The 23,820-nt window shown below is 38.5% G+C and overlaps 1 protein-coding gene across 1 annotated transcript in view; it reads left to right on the plus strand.

The window, feature by feature from the left end:
* The window catches only part of SK (small conductance calcium-activated potassium channel), a 79,440-nt gene that overhangs the window by 38,551 nt on the left and 17,069 nt on the right, over positions 1 to 23,820 (plus strand). The window contains exons 4-5 of the mRNA XM_011299632.1: positions 15,144 to 15,542; positions 19,892 to 19,987. Coding sequence (XP_011297934.1) covers positions 15,144 to 15,542; positions 19,892 to 19,987 — 495 coding nt within the window. The remainder of the gene's footprint in view (positions 1 to 15,143; positions 15,543 to 19,891; positions 19,988 to 23,820) is intronic.

The following is a 23,820-nucleotide window of genomic DNA, read 5'->3' on the forward strand; positions in this document are numbered from 1 at the left end:
AGGGGTAATTTAATGCTCCCATTTAGAAAGGAGAAATTAATTTTTTACGATAAATAGGAGTTGGGAATGAATTTGGAGAAAATAAAAATAATCGTTTCTAGTTTCCCGAAAAATTACGAGTCAACAATCCGGGGAATTTCAATTTTGCTACCACAGTGGCCACTTAAATTTCCACAAAAAAATAAAAACTCGCCCAAAGCCCGTGATCTACCCCCTCATTCTCAGATATACCCTTTAATTGTTGCTCGTAATTCCAGCTAACATAATTACACAGTCTCCCAAGCTCATAGTTTTTCTCCCAACTTTACCATCCTCCACAATTATTCTCGCTGTACTTTTCCCTGCGCATTAACTCCTCTCCCCTAATTACGTGATACAATTTTCCCAATGAGGTTCGCACTGAAACTCAAACTTTGTCCCCATCTTCTGAACTAAATGACTCTTCAGCGGATCATTCCGGGGTAATACCACTCCACTCGTAGGTGCAATTAAACTCTTCAATCTGCATACGCTGTCAGAATTTTTAATATGTAAAAAAAAATCATTATTATCATATAATCAAGCCCCATGATGTATAAATACTCTACTCACGTGTACGAGAAAAAAAAATTTTGACCATTGCGTGGATTATTTACCCGAGAAATATTCACTTCTACATACATACCGCATTGAAAAAAAAATTCTATCTTCGACGGGATTTCTTGGACAGGCTCCCCATTTTCAGTGAAGAAGTTCCATAAAAAATCACTTGAACTCATAATCTCAATTTTATCAACGAATCATAAAGTCACATAAAGTGAATTTGATTTCGAAATCATGGTATCACCCAATGAAGGACCTTTCGCCCACAGAGGGGGCAAAACAGTTGAATTGCAAAGCGGAGGTATTGGTCTCTGGGCGGAAGTTGAAGGGTGAATTGTGGGAGTGAGGTATTGAGGGAGATAGAGTAATAGGGGTAAATGGGGATGACTGGAGGGGGTGAAAGCTGGGGTGAAGAGGGGAGAAGTGACAGCAGCGCAGTCCTGTCGGGAGCGTCGGAGGTTGCGGACGCTCGCCACAGCTCTTCCTCACCAACTGCTCGGATAAATCCTCCCAAAGTGATTATCCAACGCGCTCATGAGATCATCCGAGCAGCAACAATGATAATAACCAACTCCAAACAGTGTGATTAATTTTTAAAACCACCGACAAACAACAAGCTGTGGCCGGGTATTTGTGATGGTGAGAGAGTGCCAAATAGTGTATCGCGCGTGTTTACGGTGGTGGTGCTGTCGAATGCGTGATGATTTTGATCGGGGTACCATCGGAGGAATGTACCTCGTGGAGGACAGCCCGTTGTCTCCAGGAGCAACGAGGATCGGCATGTTGTAACGCTCCGGAATCCGCGGAATTGGGTGGATCATTGACAGAAGTGCATTGTCTGTATTGGGGGGGTACAGGGGGTGGAAGTGATGGTGAGGCAATATTATTTTTCACATTAATCAGAAGTGAATGTCAAAATTATCGTGAATTATCCAAAAATTATCGCAAATCATCGCGATGCATACGGAAATAACAGCGAATTATCGCGGATCGTCGCGCAATTGTAATGGAATCGCGGCGCTACCGCGTATCCTCGTGTTTATTAGTTAACCGTCGATATATGGATGGGCCCTTCGATATATCGACGGGTTGACTGACGAAATGGGCAATCCGTTTTATTTCTCCACAGGCCAGAGGACGAATGGACGTATTCATTAAGGCCAGAGCGGCCTAGACGTGATTTCGATGCAAATCCAATTGTTCTCTCACTCACTCACCCTTTGTCACATCAGCTATTTTTTCAGCTCACTCGAGGGACTCGTCTTTGCATCTGGAATACCTTGGTTATTGCTTGTTTTCACCCTCTCGGGTATTCAACAGCACTGATTGCTTTTTATATTAATCCTCATCAGCGCATTCTCGGGGATTATTCGGTGGGGGTTGCAACACATTGGGAATGTTTATGAAGATTATTGGAATGCAAATTACTCGCTGGAATGCGGGGGATGGAGTTTTGGAGGGGTGAATTCGTTGGGGTGGAACAGCTTTTATCGTTTAGTCGGGGTTGGTGACGGGTTGACAACGCGGGAAATTTTTCATTTGGACATTTCTAAAGATTGACTTCACCGTTTGTCCTTTTATTCGCGATTTCGCTGTGGATTATTTAATTATTTACCCTCGTGTGTAGCGTGGGGTGGGTCGAGCACTCTCAGGCCTCAGGACTTGCACGAAAATTCATGCGGCTTGAGTGAAGTATGCGTTGTAAATAACAACAACTGGAATTCAACAGCTTCATGACACTGACAAAGTTTCACGTACCGCCAACTCTCTCTCACAACTTGTAAATTCATTTCTCGAATAATTACGATGGCGTTGAGTACGGTATTGACATTCCGACACTCGCGCCCTGGGAATCGGGGGTTCAGGGAAAAGTGAGGGATAACACGTGCCTCATCGCTATTCATCGGCATGCAACAGTGGATTGTTAATCATGAATAATTTATTAATTAATCAAGCCGCGATGGTTTTGACACGTGATTTTATTGTCGCATTTTCAACTGGAAAAATGGAGAGCTTGCGATTTTTCGCTCAGTTCAGGAAATTTCAGTTTAATTAGTTCATTATAAAATCGATGAATATGAGAAAAATTCAAAAAATATTTTCTTCGATTTTCAATTAAGGGAAAATTCGGAGGAATTTAATAAACAACGCTGGGAATTTTTTTTTTTTACTTTCTTTCCAGGGAAAACAGGTTCCCCGTGCACTGAAAATTGAAAGAAAATTCAAGTGTACTTGCCCGTCTCATTGCGTTCATTTTCTAGTGGCGTACCGAACTTTGTAGCTCGGATTTTTTTTTCCTCTGGGCTCGAAAAATGCACACAAAAATGGGAATATTCACGCACGAGTGAGTGGCATTCATGGCAATGGAAATTTCATTCCCATAAGCATGTAAATTGGTGATTTGCATTGACCCAGTTGCCTGTAAGAATGAAAAAAATAAAATTCGAGGAAATCGATATGTACTTCAATATATTCATGGATGGCCCCCCAAAATTTTACGTCCGTGATGGATCCGTCGAGTACTCGTACAGGGGAATGGCAAAACGGGGGTGGAGGGCTTTTCTGCCGATGGAAAGGGGTTGAAAACTGGGACACATAATAATATAAATAAGAGTCGAAGAAAAGAAAAGGTGAGTGAGAGACATGTGGACAATCTCTTAAACCGATTTGGAAAGAAATACGGGAATGCCTAATGGTATTAAATGGCCTGGGGAAAATGGAGAATCTAGTGTCGGACAGAACCACTCGAGTCATCGTAAATAAAAGGGAGGTTCTGGGAAAATTCGGTGAGATAAGTCACTGAGCCTTAACATGGCCGGGAAATTCCCGACTTTCGAGGGAAAACTACAGAAATTTCCAACCAAGATGACTGCTCGTGAATTTATCGATATTTCATGGAGGATTGCTTATTCTTTAAGTATTCTGACAAATTTTCCTGCTCTTCAATTAAACAAGAAATAAATAGTGGAAGGTTGAGAGAAAATTCGGTGAGTCGCCAAATGAGTCACTGGACCATTACATTATTGGGAAATTCGTCGAGTTTTGAGGGAAAACTCTGGAAATTCCGACCGTTAGGTTTTTCGGTTGGAGAAACTTGTCGAATTTTCAAGACTTTTAATTTTCCCATGAAAATTAAATAAATTGGAATCGACAAAATCGGTGGAAGCAACCTTGAAGATTCCATTTACATTTTTTAATTGTTGGTTAATTAAAAATTGTAATTTCCACTCCAGCAATCAATCTAATGTCTCTCCTTCATTTTTTCATTTGACATTTTCCACTAAATTGTTCTCTGAAGCAGTTGCCAAAAATTTCACTTTTTTCCCGACAGTGCGATCGTCGTGAGGAGATTCCCCAGTAATTACTCCGATCGAGAATGTTACCCCCCTGAATTATTCATAAACCCTCGGCCTCCCCATTAATAAGTTGCCTATCGGCAAGAAGCAGAACAATCCCTCGAGATTCCCCTACGTATTAATAGCGAGTGTAATTAATAATTCAAATGAATCTCTAGGTGCGAGAGTTCTCCGAGAAATAGTTTGAGGGATAATTTTACCTGTACTTAGACAAGTGCAAATAAATGACTGCAGAGAGATGCAAACAATTGGCATTCACTGGTGCAAATGTAGTTGTATTTTCTCTGTGAATATTTACCTAGAGACTAATAGCCAACAAATTGTGATTACAAACTGTATTCGGTCGACGTTATCACGTTTACACAATGATAAGGAGAATCTGTAAATCAAGTATTACCGTAACGTGTGTCACAGACATTTGTGTACGCTGTAAATGGTGTAATTTATTTTTAAGTACTTCAAACGAATCAAGTGGTGCAGTGAAAGAGTTTACGTAACTAGTGTAGTTAGTAGGAACCTTGAAACAATGATAGTGGTTATTAGTGTAAAAATGCGTAATGCTGTGGGCAATGTTGGGCGTTGTGGATTTGGAAGATTCAATAACTGTGACGAGAATGGTCGATTGTGCTTTTTCAATGAACAATCGGTTTACATGAGACATGGCGAACCAGCCCCTAATTCCACAGATTTCACTTGAAAAAAATATCGTTCATCCGGATGACGCACAAAAGGTAATTTTACGGTATTTTCACAACGGTTGAATCTTCAGGAAGCAAGGAGGGCTTGTTTTCCGAGATTAGCGAGCAATTTTCAGGGATTATGCAAACTAATCTTTCCTACTACAGATATTCCACTGATTTTTTTTTTTTCATTGAAAATCTCTACTTGAATTTTCAGCGAAACTTGAAATAGTTTATGGAATTTTTTGTTATGAAATAAATTAAATTCTCGGGAACAAATGGATCTCACGGATGTATCGAATAAGTTCTCCACTCGCTGTGTTTCATCCTGAATTTATTTATTTATTGATCCAATAGTCGCTTAATTACCTGGAAAACATCTGCTCCAAGCGATTGAATCCGGTGTTTTCACTTCCGGGATATATTTGTCTCTTTGAACGTGCCATTTTCGTGATGAAACTCACACAAAGCGATTTTAATCATGAATTATTCTTGCTCCGGGCAAAAAATCACTCCAATCACCCATAAACAAATAAATAGCATCGACGATTCTTCTACTGGTGCCAATTTATCCGTCAAATAATCATTTATTTCATCGAAAACATCTGTCTGAAACTGTTGAATACGAATCCGGTGTTTCTCGTGGTAATAATTCGTCTCTCAGTGGTCAACAAAAAAAAAAAAAACCCTTTGTCCGTCTATCATTTCCTGTTATTTAGATGCAGCAGCTGAAACCACTGTCCCTTGGATTTTCCTCGGTACTCGTATTTTCCGCCGCAGAACTGCTCGTCTTCAATTACTCCATCTTCATTAAAACGTGAAGAGCATTAAATCTCCGTTCTACTGGCATTTCAGTGTCAAGGCTCCATGAGCGCCACGTGAGTTTCTCTTTTTAATTTCAGTTGGTGGAAAGTTCAACGGAGCCTCAACTTTGTGGATCTTGTCAGTTTCCCAAGATATTCGCATTATCATTCTGGGGAGTTCATCTGACTCCCCTGGATGAGAAAAGGGGATGGAAGTGAAAAGCCCTGTACCTGACATTCCTCCAGTCTCAGCATCAAGGGAGGTCCAGGCCCAGTGGACATTTCTCCCTTCTTTCACTTTTCACCGGAGAGTGAATATAAACCAGGGAAACCCCTTTCCTTCAGTTCTATTATTTTCATGAATAAGTGAAATCACAATTACATGTAGAGAAAAAAATATACAAATTGAAGGATTTTTTTTCCATAATAATACTGAATATTCGAGAATAAAATAAAATTTATGATTATTGCTAATTAATTCCGTAATCAATTTTTTGGTCTTCATTAATTGCGTGACTTCAAATAAATATTATTAATATTTCAATTTCTGAGCTCCGCACCGACAAAAAAAAAATGCACTCAAATTTTCTCGTAATGATTTCTGGATTAAAATTATAATTAGGATAATTTTTTAATTAATTCCCACCTATGGAAAATTCCAGCATCAAGTCTCGTAGTTCAAAATAAAAATTATTTTTTTTTCGGATTGATAAATTAAACCAGAATATATGGAAATTTTATGGGAGAAACCGTAGAATTTTGCAGGATTGTCGATGATCGATTGTGATTTTTCAAGGAACTCGAAGTTTTTCCTCGGAATTTTTTCCGTGTGGAATTCCAGCTAGGAGCATTTTAAACGTCCGAACACGAACCCTCCGGTGCATAAACAACTCGCTGCCAATTTTTTTTTCCATCTCGAATTTCCTTAACAGCCCTTTTACGGCTCTTTTAATACCGACTCCTTCCGACTCTCCCAACTGTTACAGCAAATGCAACCCACCGGTTATTTTCAACGTGAGATATTGCACTTCGATGCCAGCAACCAGGTATTTATCATCTGGCACTATCGATACTGGCGGAAGCAATCGAATTGTTTGGAATGAAAACTGCTCGCAACATTACCTACAAGTTTCATTACTTGTATCGAAACTTCCGGTTGTGTAAAGTCATATGGGGATGAAGGGTGCTACGAGTAAAATAGCAAGTGCTTGTGGAACTTCCGTGTTCTCCATGAATATTTTTGAATAAATAAAAAGCAAACTGTTGAGCATTTTTGATACGAATTTTTGGCACGTCCTAGAAATGCGCAACAAGAGGTCACCGCGAATTTTTGAGGAATATATTTCTTTTTCACGTCAATGATTTTTATGGGAATCGATACTTGCAGTTTTAGGTTGATGAGTCAATTAATCCTTTCTTTCTTAATTGAATTAGTCATTAAGCTGAGAGGAGAAAAGTGAGAATTACGGAAAAATAGCGAAACGTAAAGTTTTACTCAAAGTTTTATTTTCTCGATCCCTTAATTCTCGTGAAATAATTCCAATGGGAATTGTAGTTTAAATTTTTTCTTTCCGGAGATTCGGAAAAACTTTTTTTAACTCAAGGATAATTTTTCGGAATCTTCCCGGGTATAGTAATTGAATTGATAATTAAAATAATGAGAATATTCTTGACTCAGCAGAATTCCAAGAACATCCCAAGACATCTTGGCTTTATTACCCCCGAAACATTGTCCTTGAGCCCGGCGCATCAAGTGGAATCTCCGGATATTCTATCAGACATCTCTCCTCGAGGTAGATTAAAAAACCAGATAGCATGCGTTAGTCGGAGTGAAAACCCGTGGCTATTGCAATATAATCCAGTGTCCAGGAGTTATCCGGGTCAAGAGCGACATCATTGCCAAACATAATAATGATGGAAATTCCTCCATTGCCAATAGAACGGTGGGGAGTGAAAAAAAAACCAGTACAAAAAGAGAAAAATCCGAGATAACGAGGGATGAAAAATAAAAGAAAATCGAACGATTGCATTGGAGCCTGGTGGCAACCCGAGGACGAGGCTGTTGCAATATCAGACTCTTGCGTTGACCTGAATCCCCATGACGATAACCGTCGTCTACGATTGTCGATCCACCAAGAAAAATTCGCATGAAAAAATTATATCCGATGAAAAGAGAATTGCAACAAGTCCCACTGAGGTTTTTTCATCTTGAAATAGCAAACAACCTCTCAACTAAATTTCTCAAAGCTATTCAACAGGATTACCTGAAAAAATATCTATTTTATTGCTGAATGAAGTAAGTACGGCTAATAAAAGATGAATTGCGTCGTTGGAAAGGGAAAATTTCAGGGGTCTTGGTATTTACGGAAAAATAAATAAGAGTTGATACTTTCATCGGTCTAAAATTACAGCAATTTTTGTCAACCTATTTTCAGTAATTGCACGATTTTGGAGGAGGAGTCAGTGAATTTAATTTAGAGAGAAAATAAATTATTGGTAAAATTTTCCGCAGAAGAATATGAATTCAATAAAAATGTCTGATTTATTCGATTCATTTCTAATTGTTCCCGATGAATAAATCAAATAAAATCCATTGCATTCGATTCCCATCGTGGTATGCAAATTGGAACAACAGTTTTTCCCATTTTCACTTTTTCCAAACAAAGTAATAAAAAAACTTCCCTCAATTCAATTTCCACCCTCACACATTGACCGAATAGACAGAAAATAATAAAGAGGAGGAAATTTTATGGGTTGAAATACGGGCTAATAATTGAATAGCAATGGTGGATGGATCGGCAATATTTGCAGAAATAACTGAATTGGTAAGAAAATTGGAAAGGTAAAAATTAAGAATTCGAGTCATTCACCGGTGCAATTACTCACACGTGGTAGAGTCGCCATTTCTGTTTGAATTATTAACGGGCAAAGAGGTGGAAAAAGAATAGAAGGAATGAGCTCTATACGCAAACTCTGGGCTTTTATAAATGAACAGGTTGGTGGGAGCGTAAGGAATCCGTGTATAATGCATTGCCGAATGGCGCAATATCCCGGAGCATAAAGCTTCCCAACAGTGGCTCGAGAGGAGGAAAATCGTGTATTACGTGTACACACCATATTCCAACTGCGATCCTTTGGCTTCCAGCGATTCTACTCTTCCTCGGGAATGAAACAAACTTCGTTACCAGTACCGCAAGCTTTTACACTAAAAATCGATAATTAGCGCATCCAGTTATCTCCAGTTTCGCATTAATCTAACCGGTTGAATAAATTCAAAACTCCAATTTTCCGGGGGGAATCTCATCTTATCATCGGAAATCGTAAAATTTCCGGGCAAATTGGATGGATATAACTGGCGAGCTTAAAAAATTCTATTCCCAGTGAAAACCCAACGCGCCGCAAATTTATCTCCCGACTATTACAAATTTCGTGAATTTTACACCATTCAAGTTAGGAACCCCCATTTTTAGGTTCAATTGTTTATTGAAGTTTTATTGAAATCCTGGTGGAGAACGCTATCTGGATATTGCGAATGGAAAATTCTAGGAGAGAAAATTAGAGACACGGGGAAAAGTGGAAATAATTGAAAAGAGTTGGCATTTTTTTCACGTAGGTGAGACAAGCACAGTAATTACGAATGCCGCTGTGAAACCGAGGGCTCTCTCTAATCAAGGGAAATACCCCATGAGACAGTTGCCTCGGGATACAAGAAACGAACGAAATTGAACTGTCTCCTATCCACATGCACAACGCCGTGTCCACAGACACAATTCGCCCCTGTTTCTCGGTTCTTTTTTAATCATGAATTTTCACCCACCAGTTGGTTGTATTTTTTACCCTGCCCTGAGAAAACCCTAGTCACCAGTTTGCTGGTGAAAATTTACCAATGCCCGAAGCCTCGTTAGGAAACATACCGTCCATGTGCCTCCAACACACAACTTTCGTGGTAATTGGCGTGAAACAAACAAACCCACTCGCAACTCCAATTTGGTTATCAGAAGAGTACATAAATGGCTGTATGTGGAATTACCTCAATGAATCCAAAGCGCCAGTGAGAATAATTCTCCTCAATGCCACAACCATTTCAATTCGCCCAGACTCCCCTTTTCATTCATTCTTAATTTTTTTTTTAATCCACCCTTCTACCACCCCACAATGCCCCGTTCCCAACACCAATTAAATCATTCTACATTCTACATCTCCTGTAAAGTGCACTCTTTTACTCTAATAATTAGGCAATTGGGATTGAATTAGGAGGAAATTTAATTAATTTTCCCTTATCCACTCCTCGTCCGAACGGGATCCTTCATTTCACCACACAGCAAAATAGCTGTTGAGGTTTAACCAATATTTGATTTTTAAATTTAATAACTATCCTATCGGATTTTCACACACGATTAAATATTTTTATAACTCCATTACAATTTAAGGAATTTTTCTGTTGAAAAGTCAATGTTTTGGGGAAAATCAATGGAAATTGTAAATGAAATTTAATTATTCCGCGAAGATTGATAAAAAATCAATGTGAATTTGTGGAAAATGTTTGAAATGTAATTTTTCAACTGAATATTCAAGTTTGAGCGGAAAATTATTGCTGACTTCTCATCGATGAAACTTGAATTTCTCCGAATGACTCTTCAAGTCCCTGGAGCTTCAATTTTTCCCCCGCGTGTTTCATCCCCTTTTTTCCACTCCACTCCCCACGCATTCTGTTGTTTTTCTATTCAATTCAATCTCACTTTGCCAATGCGAATCGATTCAATCGTCTGGCTAAACGCCACTTCGATTACCTCCAATCAATGCGCCGTGATGTCCCTCATCCACGGTTTATATGTAACGAACAATTACGGAAACACATGTGTACAAATTCCATACCGACAAATTATTCGTACATGAATGGCTCTTCTTCGTCTGCACCTCCACCCACTGTGACAAAATTAATTAAAAACTTAACAATTAATCATTCACTCCATATTTTGATATTTCCGATATTATTTTTTGATTAATCGCACGGAAACAAATTGCAATTTTTCAATTATTCGAGTACATTGTAATGATATCGTAATTTTGTCACTGCATTTTCCATTTGTTTAAAAATTTATTGAGTCTGATATAAATTAATTTTCTATTGAGAGTGAAGATCATGAAGATCATCAATCAGGAAAATTTGATCTATCGAATTTGTAAGGTGAATCCGAAATTCCCTGAGCAATTTAGTCTGAATTCAATTTAAATTTTGAATATTAAAAATCTAAAAGCATATGTTACTGGATTTTTACAAAAAATTGAACAGTCCATTTTAAATTTATCGATTTTGGGTGACGCCATGCGGACCGTCGAGGTTGAACAAGTTGCTGATAACCATGTGGCAATGTAAACGCCAGTCTCTTTATTCCCTGTTTTGCATTCTTTATCATTTTTATATTCCCATCGAGTAATTCACTGGTCCGAGCCACACCGAACGCGTATTCATGGACCGACGGCTTTTTCCAACTCTCACAACCTCATAAAAAACGTATTTGTCGTGATCGTTCAACCGAACCCACATGGAATATCAAACCAGTGACGGAGGGCAAAATTTACAGAAAAAAGTACTAAACGTTACGGAAAATTTTTCAAATATTCAGCCATAAATTAACTTGATTGAAATTGAGATGGAATTCATTCTCAGCAATGTCTCCCTAATTTCCCACAGTGTTTAATAATCATAATGATCAACTTGCTCACAGAAAACTCTCCTGATGGTAGAGATAATAGAGTAATTTAATTATCTATGATTAAACCATTTAAAGGGAATTTGAGAAATCTACTCAATAATAAAAATTAATTATGAAAGAGATGAAGAAAATGTACAATATTTCCTGGAAAAATTTAGAATATTTAATTACCAATTTTTACGTATAATTCAGATAAGATCGAATTTATTAAAGCTCCTGAGTTCCTCCACTTAAAATATGATAAGTAATTCTCTGACACTCATTTTTCATAGCAGGGAGGACTGTTTTATTGATTCAGCTGATTCAGCAAATATTCATTATTGTCTTCGATAGGCTGGGGTCAGAAACAGTGGAAAAATGACCTAGTCTGTGGCTTGACAAGTTGACGAGTCTAGGGTGAGTCGGCGGGAGGGTGAAAATCAGGGGAAGTTATCAGATAATACAGCGTGAACGTTTCCATGACTACCCGGAGGCATCCTCTCTGGTTTTCTTTTACAATCCCTATAGCAATAACATAACCAGAGTACCCCACCCACCACCCACTGAATTGTCTAGTTTCCCTTACTCGATTTACGTAATGCCCTACCCCTCGAGGTCCTCTACTTTTTTTTTTTCATTTTTCCCACAGGGGGATAACGCGGAAAACAACTCTTTCTGACGAATTTTGTACTTTTGTATTGGGGAGAAGGACTAGACCGCGAAACAAAAATATTTTTCTTTCGTGACTCAGAGTGACGCACCGAGAAAAGTTGATTACTGTGGAAAAATGGAGAAGCTCAATGAAACGGTCAAAGTCGGGTCTATCTGCGAGGGTTTTATCATCTTCTACCAGGCGAATATATCTGGAATCAATTGATTGATGAAAAGATTCGATATTGAAGGAATAAATAAATAATAAAATGCGTAGGCGCTCTCCTACGTCACTTCTATATATTTTCTCAATATAAATCGCGTCAATCTGAGATATCCCAATATATATGTTGCCAAATATATTTCTTGCTGCCTGGGTGTCTCACAGAAAGTAGATAAAAGCTTCTCTCATCACTTTTTCCCTGTGTCTCTCAGAAAAAAATTCGGAAATTGATGCTGGATGTTTTTCGCGCTATCATTTGTAAGCAATAGACACATTCACTGAATCAGATTACTTTTCTGGCACTCAGGAACATTCGAAATGAGGCGGAAGAGCTGATTCATACGATGGGTCCTCTCATTTTACTTTATGAACTGTGGGAGAACCAAGGGGAGGATTGATGGAGATAGCTGAATGAAAATTCGGTGGGGAACGAGTCAGAGGAATATTTATGGTTAAATTGTTTTCGGAATCAGATAATTATGATTTAGTTCTGGTACTGGGGAAACGGGTGAGGAAAGTTGTCTGAATTTTTGGAGCTGGGAAAATCGGAGGGGGAGGGGTCTTTCAAAATTGGTCATGAAGAGAATGGAGAATAAAAATAGTTGATTGAGTCGGGGAGGAACGGGTTTAAAATCAGAGGGGTTGTCTTTGTCGCCGGTTTTATAGTAATGGAAAAAAGGCAATCTCCTCGAAAAATCGACGTTTTGACAGTGACTTTAGGGGGTGGGAGTCGAATTAGGACGGGAGGGCTGAGAAAATACCTTGATTTTTTTTAATCCCCACCAATTTTTATGACCTCATTGAACTGAAATCGGGAGGTTCCACTGTTCTTTCATCCTTCCATCGTATTACATAAATTTAAAAACAGTAAAATTGAATAATGTTACTGTTAATTGAATAATTATTAATTTTTTCCATGAAAGGTGAGCCAAGTTGTAGGAATAAATAGTTGTTTCCAATTCAATAAAATTTTTTTGTATTTCAATGTCTTTTTTAAGGGTAAATACCAGAAACAATTTCTCCTCGAGTATTGGGTCATATTTTTCTCGACAGTGCGAGAAAATGATATTTTTCCCCACATGTTCACGAGTGTGATTCAGTATTTTTGGGGGAGAAATGAAAGTTATTGGGAAGTTCTATTTTTTCCGAGTGTGGAATTCCATATATCCCTAGGTGGCTGATGTCAGTTTCATTTGCCGACTATCAGTCAATCCCCGTCATGAAAATTTGCCGTATATCTCGAGTTACGTGTCACATCCCCTTGATGGAGAATCCGTGCGTGGATTTCCAAATAAAAATATAAATCCTCGAATTTTCAGTTATTCTCTGGCAACGAGATCCATATCTCAAGAACGGAATAAAATCGGCATAAATATGACCACCCTATTTCTGGAAATAGGAGGGGTAAGTCAAGGGCTGACTTAATCCCGCTTGGATCACGTAAACGAAATACCGTATCGATACACCATTCGACGATTGTCCCCGCTGGGAAAAAAAAATAACAGAAAATAACGGGCAGATTTTGCCATCGAGGTCCAGAGCAAGACCAATAAATTCACCCAATAATACACACTTCGCTGTGATGACGCTGTTATACTTCGAGCGATAAACCAGCAAGAGACCCCCGAGAATCAGTAGAATCAACGGAACTTTATCAAGCACGCGAAGGAAAAAAAAAATACTTACAATGTAAGAGTTTACGGCGCAATTCTGAATTTAATAACTCCACTGCACAACATTTCAGTGGAGACCACGAAGAAAAAAATAGGAGGAAAAAATAGAAAAAAAAAAGTCTATCGTCTTTCATGATTTTTTCATCTACCATTTCCACGCAATGAGAAAAATAATTATTTCCGCAACTGATTAATTTTATTGCGAATGAGAAAGTCATAAAGAAAATGTTATTATCCATAATTAGATTATGCATTGGTTATATTCAATCATTTTTCATTTGTAAATAAAATTTTTCAATTTTCAATTGTAATATGTCATCAGTGAATAACCGCTGGAGAACATTAAAGTAGTTAAATCCTTTTAATCCTTTTTATTGAATTCGAAATTATGATCGATTCCGTCAAATGATTTTGATTAATTCCCCGACGGGGCTGCGGATTGCTCCCGAACTATAATTTCTACACTAGAATTCTCGTAAACTCGCACATCATAACCCGAGGGAAATCGTGGGCCCCTATCATTGGTTCGGGATTGCAGGTGCCTAAAAATGAATGGGCCATGAACCGTGAGTTCGGAAGGATCGTAATCCAGAGTATGTGATGGTTGCATCATAAATTTATGCATCCTGTCTCGTTGCGTATGAATACGAATGACTTGAGAGCAAATGTACATCAGGGTGACATCCATATCATCCGATGTACACTCGATATCGCCCCCCGGTGAATCAATCACCGTGTCTTATGATCTATCGATAGGGAATTGATACCATTGCTCACTCGAGCGACATTGGTTAATTGCTGGGTATCAATCAACTTGTCCACCTGTCGTTCGTCTTCGTTATTCTTTCTCATTCGTTCTCATTCTCCAGGACGAATCTCACTGCGATTCTCTGAGAAAAAAAGACACCTCTGATCCAGAAAAACACACTCCTCTCGTTTTTTCTCAGAAGGGTATTATTAACTGTCTATTTACACAACCACGAAAAATTGTTATTTCACTGGAAAAATGTGAAAATCCAGGGCAGCATGAAAATAATTTATTGATTACTTGTTTCCAGTGAGTAAATAATCTACTGACGAATTTATATTTTCTTAAATGTTTCAAAATATCGACATACTCATTAGAACTTGATAATTATATCAGTGAATTGGGGACTTGAGTAAATTCTATCTGAACTTTTCCTGTAATAACTTCAATTTTTAATTGTTTCGCTTTTAATTTTTCTTTCAGATCTATTCTAGATTCACAAACGATTAGATCCAAACACACGCAATAGTTCCTGATCACGCAATAAATAAATTTCCGACAATTCACTATCAGCAATGCACTGTTAGAAATTTTCTGAGACTTAATAAAATATAGCAGCTGATAGTCGACATTAGCTAGTGATATAAGTCAATATTATGAGATATGATAAAATAGAGATGATAGAAATAATTGTTGATGTCGACTAACGCTAGGGACTTGACACATTTCAGCTGCGGAAGCCAGTGTCGACACTCTCGATCCCTGGGGCGATGAGAAGCAGCAGTGGAACTGGAGGTGGACAAGGTGGTGGTGGTGGAGGTTGTGCCAGTGGTGTTTTGGCCAGTGCTGGTGGTGATGATGCTGGAATTGCCCTCGTTGGTGTCCACTCGGAGTATCCACGGTACATGGATGAGCGTGGATTGGGTGGTGGACCCATGAAAATAGCACCATCTGGCAGCATTGGTCCTGGCTCAAAACACAAGCCCAACGTCGGCTACAGACTTGGCAGGCGAAAGGCATTATTTGAAAAACGCAAGCGCATTAGTGATTATGCACTAGTTATGGGAATGTTTGGCATAATCGTAATGGTGATTGAGAATGAGCTGTCAAGTGCTGGAGTTTATACCAAGGTAATTCACTTGTCAATTATCCCTTGGCATTATTAATTCGCATTTTTATGCATCCGATGGGGCATCTATGTGGTTGGTAGATCAGCTGTTGTTAGAGTTATCATTTATTAATCGGTGTTGAAATAACACGCATGGTCTCTGGTATACTGGTCTCCTGGAGAACGATCATTTTTATCATTATCAGGGGTATAGAAATATTTATAGAAAATTGGAAATGGAATAGCCCATCTGGTTGGCATTTGTACAGAATCGAAAAATAAAATCGAGTTGCCCGGGTAGAGAAAAATTGTAATCGGAATATTTTTTCCAAATTTACCAAAAAATTATCGAAAACTTTTCAGAATTTTTTTTTTATAATTTAGATGGCGTATTTTCTGAGAATATTGAAAAATGAAAAACGTAAGGAAACAACAGTATAATTTTCGAAAAATTGGAGTAATTGTGAATTTTTTCACTTTTTGAAAAATTGATATTTGATAAATTTTTTGAAAAATTCAGCAATTTCGTAATAATGGGAATTCCCAGAAAAAGTGAAGAGTTCTGAGTATCGGACCAGATCCTCAATGAAGGCAAATGAACCCTAATGAACCCGGGTAAAAAAAAATCCAATCGGAATATTTTTTTCAAATTTTCCAAAAATTTCCGGAAAACTTCAGAAAATTTTTATTATGAAACAAAAAAAAATCAGAAAGCAAAACAATTATATTTTTGGGAAAGGTTTTGAAAAATTTTGCAAAAATTTGAACAGGAAATTTTTTTTTATTTTTTCCAGAAATTTTTAAAAAATTTGAAAAAAAATATTTTGATTACAATTTTTTTTTACCCGGATTAGCTGTGTTATTTCAACCTGTCGCCATGATTTATCAAATTTTTTTTGTTAATTGCTATTACTTGAGGACGATTTTACACCACCAATGATTGAGGTAAATCACCTCAAAAGATTGAGAGTGCAATTGACTCGAGCCTGATTAGCTTGTGAGCACACAGCACTTGAGTGTATCCGACAGGCAATAGACCGCTTCTGTCTTCATGCGTGACTGGTTTAATGTTATTATGGGGTGAATGTAAATTTGGGCTTGCATTTACGCGCCATACACCCACGTTTGGGGGGGCTATCACCCCGACCGCTAATTGTTATCAGTTATCACTGAGGGATGCCTCGGTTTTGGAGTTCTGGCACACACTGCGATCCACTGGGCCAATTCTTCTTGCCAATTTTAGAGTGTGGATGAGAGTATATGGAATTGGGGAGTATAATTGGGTAATCAGTGATTGGAGTAATTCAAGGGAAACCCGATGGAGTGGATGGGGGGCAGGATGTGACAACGTGGATGAGTGCTAGAACACTTGTTTCCACGTTCAATGCACACTTTTGATAGAGTAGTGGGATCCCCTCGAGTAGATACTCTAGGTCTGACTGGTGTGCTCCAATGGTCCCCCTTTTCTCTTCATGAAAGACGGTCAAGGGTACTCATTCCTCCGGTAACTCAATGCTCGATGGTTGGATTATACCCACTGTGATTCGCTCGGAATAAGAGACAATTTTCGTTCTGTGTTTCTACAATCCAATTGGAAGAGCTCCATTCCCACTGGTAATTTTCTATTTTTTTGAATAAATCGGAATTCGTTTTATGCAATTTACTAGTCATTTTTCTTTATTATTTTAAGTTAAAAATCGAGATTTAAAAATTTTTTTTGTCAAATCAATTATTAAAAAAGGGAGGTACGTTCTCAAGAATGAAAAAAGCTCACCGTGTGCATCAGATCATTTGATAATAGTCATCCGCATTTATCTCAGAATAAAATCGACAAGATATAAATAGAAAATATTCTTTAGAACATCTGATAGTTCGATGGGGAGGGTAAAATGGGCTATGAAATTTTTTGAGGGGTGAAAACAGCGAGATATAGACGTTCAGCCGATTCAGCATCCCTGGGTCACCCTCAACATTTATCGGTGACTCCCAGCAATCCCTTTTGGTGCTAAATCAAGGGGATCGTCAAATGAGCCCTGAGGTATCGGCAACCTTGTCAATTTTTTTCTCCATTGCCCACCGCCATCCCTATTACAGGGATTCCCCTTTCTTGCTCATAAACCCACCTCTTCTGTTTACCTTTTTCCCTCCACGCAATATCCCCCCATTTTTCACAGATGTATCAGTCTCGAAAGCTGCACGAGGAATAAAAACCCTGAACAAGAAAGTCTCGTTTGAAGTATTAATCTCGACGAAAACTTCCGGGGATTTTCCTCCTTTATTTTCAATGCTTATAAAACCTTTAAAACCCCTTTTTACTCGCACACTAGTTGTTTGTCTTTCCTCCCCCACTCCCAAAAAAGACCAGTAGAAACACTGTATAACCATAAAACTTTTATCCCCCGCAGTTTGCGGTAAAAAGTGTCTCCATGAATTTCTGAATTTTTAATTATCACGACCAACGGAAATTTGAATCGCACTAAAGGAGAGTAAAAAACAGACTCTCAATTAGTTGACGAAAGTTTATCTGTTCCTTCAGCCCGTCATTATTCAGTATTCTAGCGAATTCTAATCTATTCAAATGTATTTTTTTTTATGAACTACATTTTTTTAATGAGTTTTTCTCAGTCTAAAATTACCCCTCAAAATATAAATTATTAGTTAGTCTACATAAGCCGTATTTTCTCCCCCTAACTTTACCCACACCCTTTCCAAGAATTTCCAAACTATTGAGGAAGTAAAGTACAGAGGGTTGAGAGGTGGGGGTAGTAGTGAATGAAGTAACAACTTGGAACTATCACGAATCAGTGGTACTAGAGTTTAGTTCACCCGAGTCGTCGACATATGCTTCCACAGGGGAGTGTACACTCCACTGCACTTTGACTATTAATTTCCCCCTCCCCCTCTACTCAATTCCCAGTCGTTGAGCAGTTGAAATATTCACGTTTTCGTCACTCGACTTTACAACATTCCACTTTTTTTGCTAGTGCCCACTAGACTCGAGTGTAACTTGATTAATCAATTTTTTTTTGCACACCGTTGGGCAGAGGCCGCTTGTTACCTCTTCAGCTTCTGTAATTGCAATTGTTCAAGTTGTCTCGCTTAATTAGGGATGTAATCGGAGTGTTAGATGCACGCTGAAGTGGTACTTCCAACTGCTCGAAGATATCTAAGTGCTCTTTACTATTTATCCTGTGGATTCTGATAATATTAATCGTCAGATTTGTCAATTGATTTTATTACAGCATAAATAATTTTTTTGCACCATTTCTATGCAATAAATTATTGAAATCGATTGAAGGATTCAAACGTTAATTGTCAACTGTGTAGACGTAATTAGACGTAATTAGACGTAATTAGACGTAATTAGACGTTTTTAATGCAAATAAAAATATCACAAGTAGGAAATCCTGAATTTGGTTTTTGTGTAAAGTGCAATGTCCTACATACTTCACTTGCTCCAATTACCCTTGTCACGGTTAGTCGAGCAGGCGCGTCCTAGTGCTCGATCAACATTGATGAATATCCTCCGGTACGAGCGGTGCACCTAGTCCTCGAGTGACAAAAAGATCGGAGAAAAATATTCAAGCTCGTCTGACCAATACCGCGATGATTCCCTTGACGTGAATGCCCCTTTCATTTCCTCCGGTATAAATTCGCAGGGAGATGCATCAATTACGCGTGACATAGCTGTTGAATCCTTATTATCAATTTCCAAAGGGCGTGACCAACGTTGCCTGGTCGAAGCCGACATGCGCACTCAACAGATTTCTCAGTCGTCGTGGCAACTCAGAATCTTGCGTACCCTCATATCTCAATACAAACTTACGTATCAGTAACTGATAACGTATCACGACTGAAAATATCACTCAGGTCACACTCCTAGAAAATTAATTTCATCGAGCATCAAGAATTTTCCACATCCTTTACCCTTGGAGATAAATTCCTTGGACATAAATTTCATGTTTTTTTTTACCTGAGATTACACGAGTAATTTTGTAACAATGTAGTTCAGACAAATTACCTCGACACCGTCGGTTTTACTGATCAGTCCTTTATTCCAGGCTGATTTGAATTTCCACTCGGGATAATCCCTCGATATTCAGGGGATGATTCGCAACTGCAGCCGAGATTCACTTATCATGTCAATTCTACACGACAATGTGTACAGACCCTTGGGAGCCTCCCGGGTAGATCCAATTGTCAACATATCCTTCCCCTCGAGGTCCTTCTTATTCCACCTCATTCCGGAATCCTCCTTACCCGAGGAAACAGATGCTGATTCATGTTCACCAATGTTAACTGTACCATGTCATTAATCATGTGGTGTACCACCATAGGCAAGTACTCATGATAACAATGTTTGTGTTGCAGGCCTCGTTCTACTCGACTGCACTGAAAACCCTGATATCTATGTCTACTGTGATACTGCTTGGCCTCATATTTGCTTACCATGCCTTAGAAGTACAGGTAAATACCAATACCTCACAAAATTTATTATTTTCAGGAACGAAAGCCATTATTACTACCCACATTTATTTTTAACTCCTCATTTCTCCATTTGTTCAGCTCGTAACCAACTGCTCTCATTTTTTTCAATTATCCATTACTCCCATAAGTATTGATTTGAGGTAAAAACGAGAAGAGCCTTTTTTGGAGCTCATGAAATTTCAAATAGAAAAGAGCTTTTCATAAATTCTCCTAAAATGAATATCTTTCAAATTAATCCATGGTTAATAAATGTCAAATTTCATTATCTCACTTCAGCAGTCGGCTATTATTTATTTATACATAAAAAATTTAACTGTTTACGGAGAATAGTTAGAAATATATCGAATATTTTGGGAGCTATGATTCAATATTATTGCGGCGATGAAATCAATATGATCGGAATAGCCGCATTAATTTCCTAAGCTCCTGACTCACATAAAAATGTAGGAAATTGGAGTCGAAGGGTGTTCTTCTCACCCCACAGTGGAATCGCCAGTATTATTCAACGTGAAATCAACGAGTGGTACTTTGCCTCAACAGACTTTAGCCCCTCCAACACGAAAGTATCGAGAAAAGTTGGAATATCGAGCATCCAATGAATCATTGAAAGCATCCACCCTGAGAACTCCACGTGCATCTCAATAGTCAACCCCTCGAGCCTCGCGTTAGGCTTTCGAGGTAGTTAAGTACAACGGAAAACGTCGACGAGAAAGGAGGGGGGAATTGATATTCTCAGTTGGCAATTTTATTTTTTTCCTTTTTACCTTTTTGCTTCCCCCGAACTTTGACTGTTACTCGGAGCATCGTGATTCCCTCGTGGGGGAAAAAAAGAGGCACCCCTCGGATACATTGGCTTTTTATCCGATTTTTTTTTGGAGCCACAGGCAAACACAGTATGTACCTTGCAACTTCCCCTGGGGCCCTCCCTCCTCTCATCAAATCCCTCATTGTCCAGTTGATTGTTTAATCTCAGCCTCCCAGTTCACTATCAAATCTCTCCTGTCTGTTCACACTGGGTACTAATCCCCTTGATACATATCCAATAATCACCAAACAGCCCCAGCCCCTCCGCATATCGCGCAACGATCCAGTAATTCACCATTTCTTATTCCTCAGAGAAGGCTCATTACAGATGGATAAAAATCCCTAATAAAAATAATCTAGAAATGTGCACATTACTTCACTCAGTTATAACCAAGAATTTATAGTCCACACCGGAAATTTTATTGGAATCCAAATATTAATTTTGAGGATCACTTTCGCAGTTCGGTATGAGTAATAATTTCTTAATTCAATTGCATCGAAAAAATTCATGAAGGTTATAAATAAATAAAAATTGCCAGCCATTGCGATCAAATCCCTTTGCTCCATATTAATATTTGGGATTTGATCGCAATGGCTGGTGATTTTTATTTATTTATAACCTTCATGAATTTTTTCGATGCAATTGAATTAAGAAATTATTACTCATACCGAACTGCGAAAGTGATCCTTAAAATTGCCGGAGTTTGTTAGGACATAAACCCGTCATCGGGATTCTCTCTGTCTCGGAAAGTTCAACTTTAACAGTTAAATTGGCATAACGATGTCTGGTATTGATCCAGAAAGAAAGTACAACGTGGTTTATGAGCAGTACTGACTCCATTACAGCGGCGAGATTTCTCTTGGCTGCCAGGGTAAAAATGACGGTTCGGGGGTTCATAAATCGAGATAAATCGGATGGGGTCAGTACCGAGAGGATCGAAAGATGTAGTTGCCGGTTTTGTTAACAACTCGATGAAAATGCGAATCTCATATTTTCTTTTTTACTCCACATGAAAATATACGCACTCTTTCGGAGAGAAAATATTACATGCGATATTCAGAGGTCTTTGCTTGCTCCTCCCAATCCTCACCCCCTTATATATTCCGTGCTCTATACCTTCCGTTAGTAAATAAAGAGTTTCTTTATTCACACGGAAGAATTATTACTCCCTTTTTTTGGGGTTCTGTACGAGTCCGAATTTTATTTCGAGGATACGAAAATAAAATAAATTCTCAGCGAGATTTCCAACATTCGAGATCACGCGTTATTTTATCGAATTTATTAATTAAGCGTCAGAATCAATAATTATTCTGAGAAATTTTTAATTATTCAATCAGATACCAATCAGCAGGTTGACACCACTAATTATCTTGTTGAGCACACCATGGGGATTAATGGAGATTCATGACGCGGATTATTCGATGGAAAAATTACTTTTCCGGGATGATCAACGCTGATTCCAGCGCTTTAGAGATTTTCAACGGATTATTATGAATTATTATATATATTGAAACTTTTTAAACTCTCCGCGTCGAATTAATTTGAATTTAATGCCAGGAATTTTATTTCCCTGAAATTTTGATTTTAAAATGTCCATAGCATTTTTACCAGTGGAATTAAAACTCTCGGAAAAATTTTTCTTCCAGTTGAATTGAATAATCGCATTGGAAATGTTTGATTAGAAAATCAGAACAAACAGCAATCTGTAACTGCGTCTCCTCTTTCACAATAGTGAATTGAATTATTGATGCCACTACCTAAATCCCTTACCCGTCGCCAATTAAAGAGCCCTGCATTCGATTAATACGGCTAATTCTGTTTTCGCAGCAACCAGAAGTTGCAACCCATGAAAATGATAATCCTATTTAATTAGCCTACGTGATTAATACCAAACCGTGAGACCGTGTGGATATTCGAAAATTCAATTTACGAAGGATGAAAATGAGGAATAGAAAAGGTTATGTGGACGTTACTTGTCCCACCCCTTTTTCCCCCGAGTGATTTTTTCGAGTGATAGTGAAAGCCACAGAATCCCCTAGGACCTCATTTCACTGAACTTGTCCTGGGGAAAGCCTGTCATTGGGAAACAAAGTTTTATGGTTTGCCCTGCCGTCAGTTTGCGAGTGAGTTAAGAAATGGGATACATCACATCCCAAACTCTCCATACAGGTCACACTGATCCATCTTTTTTTTTGAGAACCTGACATGGAAAGATACCCCCATAATAAATAATGTCACTCACTATCGAAGAAAAATTAATTTCATGCGAAATATTAAATGACAAGAAAAAACGCTGGGAAATGTTTCACGTCCGTTCGACGGCAAGACGGCGCAACATCTGCAGCTGACACAATTTGGCAGTGAGTTCCTGAAGAAATCAATGGGCCATTCATCATGAATTAATTTTTCATTCTCCCCTATCTTGAGCCTCGGTGAATGAATTGATCCGCCGATATAAAGGATAATTCGCAGAGTAGCCGTATTTCATTCCTTCGCACCCGTCGACAGTTTTACAACGTACCGCTGGTGGTTGTCTTCAGCGATAAACCGGAAACCCCATCGACTTTACAACCGGTTGGATAATCGGACACTATCACAAACGGTACATACACTATCACAAGTGGCATATGCAGGTCGGTAGTCGATCGTAAAATGGTTCAAGCTGGGGGGATGAATCGGGGATAGTTTACGAGGTCAGCTGTTTCTCGTCCACCAGCGCAAGTATCCGTCATTATACCACTTCTTTCGTCATTCCTTTCTGCCCTTTCTTCTCCAGCTCGTATATCAGGGCTGTATCACTGGAGGAGCATTGTGTATTATCTGAAAAAGCTGACGCACAGCAGATCTGAAAGATCTCCTAAAAACCCACCCGCCTCTGGTCAAAAAACATGGAGCCAAAATTTTCCAGCTTTTACTGATCTGTAAGTCCACAAAAGAGAAGACAATCAATTTAATTCCGTGAAATATCAATTTCAATTCAATTAATTATAATATTAATCATTTTATT

Source organism: Fopius arisanus, unplaced genomic scaffold, assembly GCF_000806365.1.
Source record: "Fopius arisanus strain USDA-PBARC FA_bdor unplaced genomic scaffold, ASM80636v1 scaffold00015, whole genome shotgun sequence".
NCBI classification, from domain to species: domain Eukaryota; kingdom Metazoa; phylum Arthropoda; class Insecta; order Hymenoptera; family Braconidae; genus Fopius; species Fopius arisanus.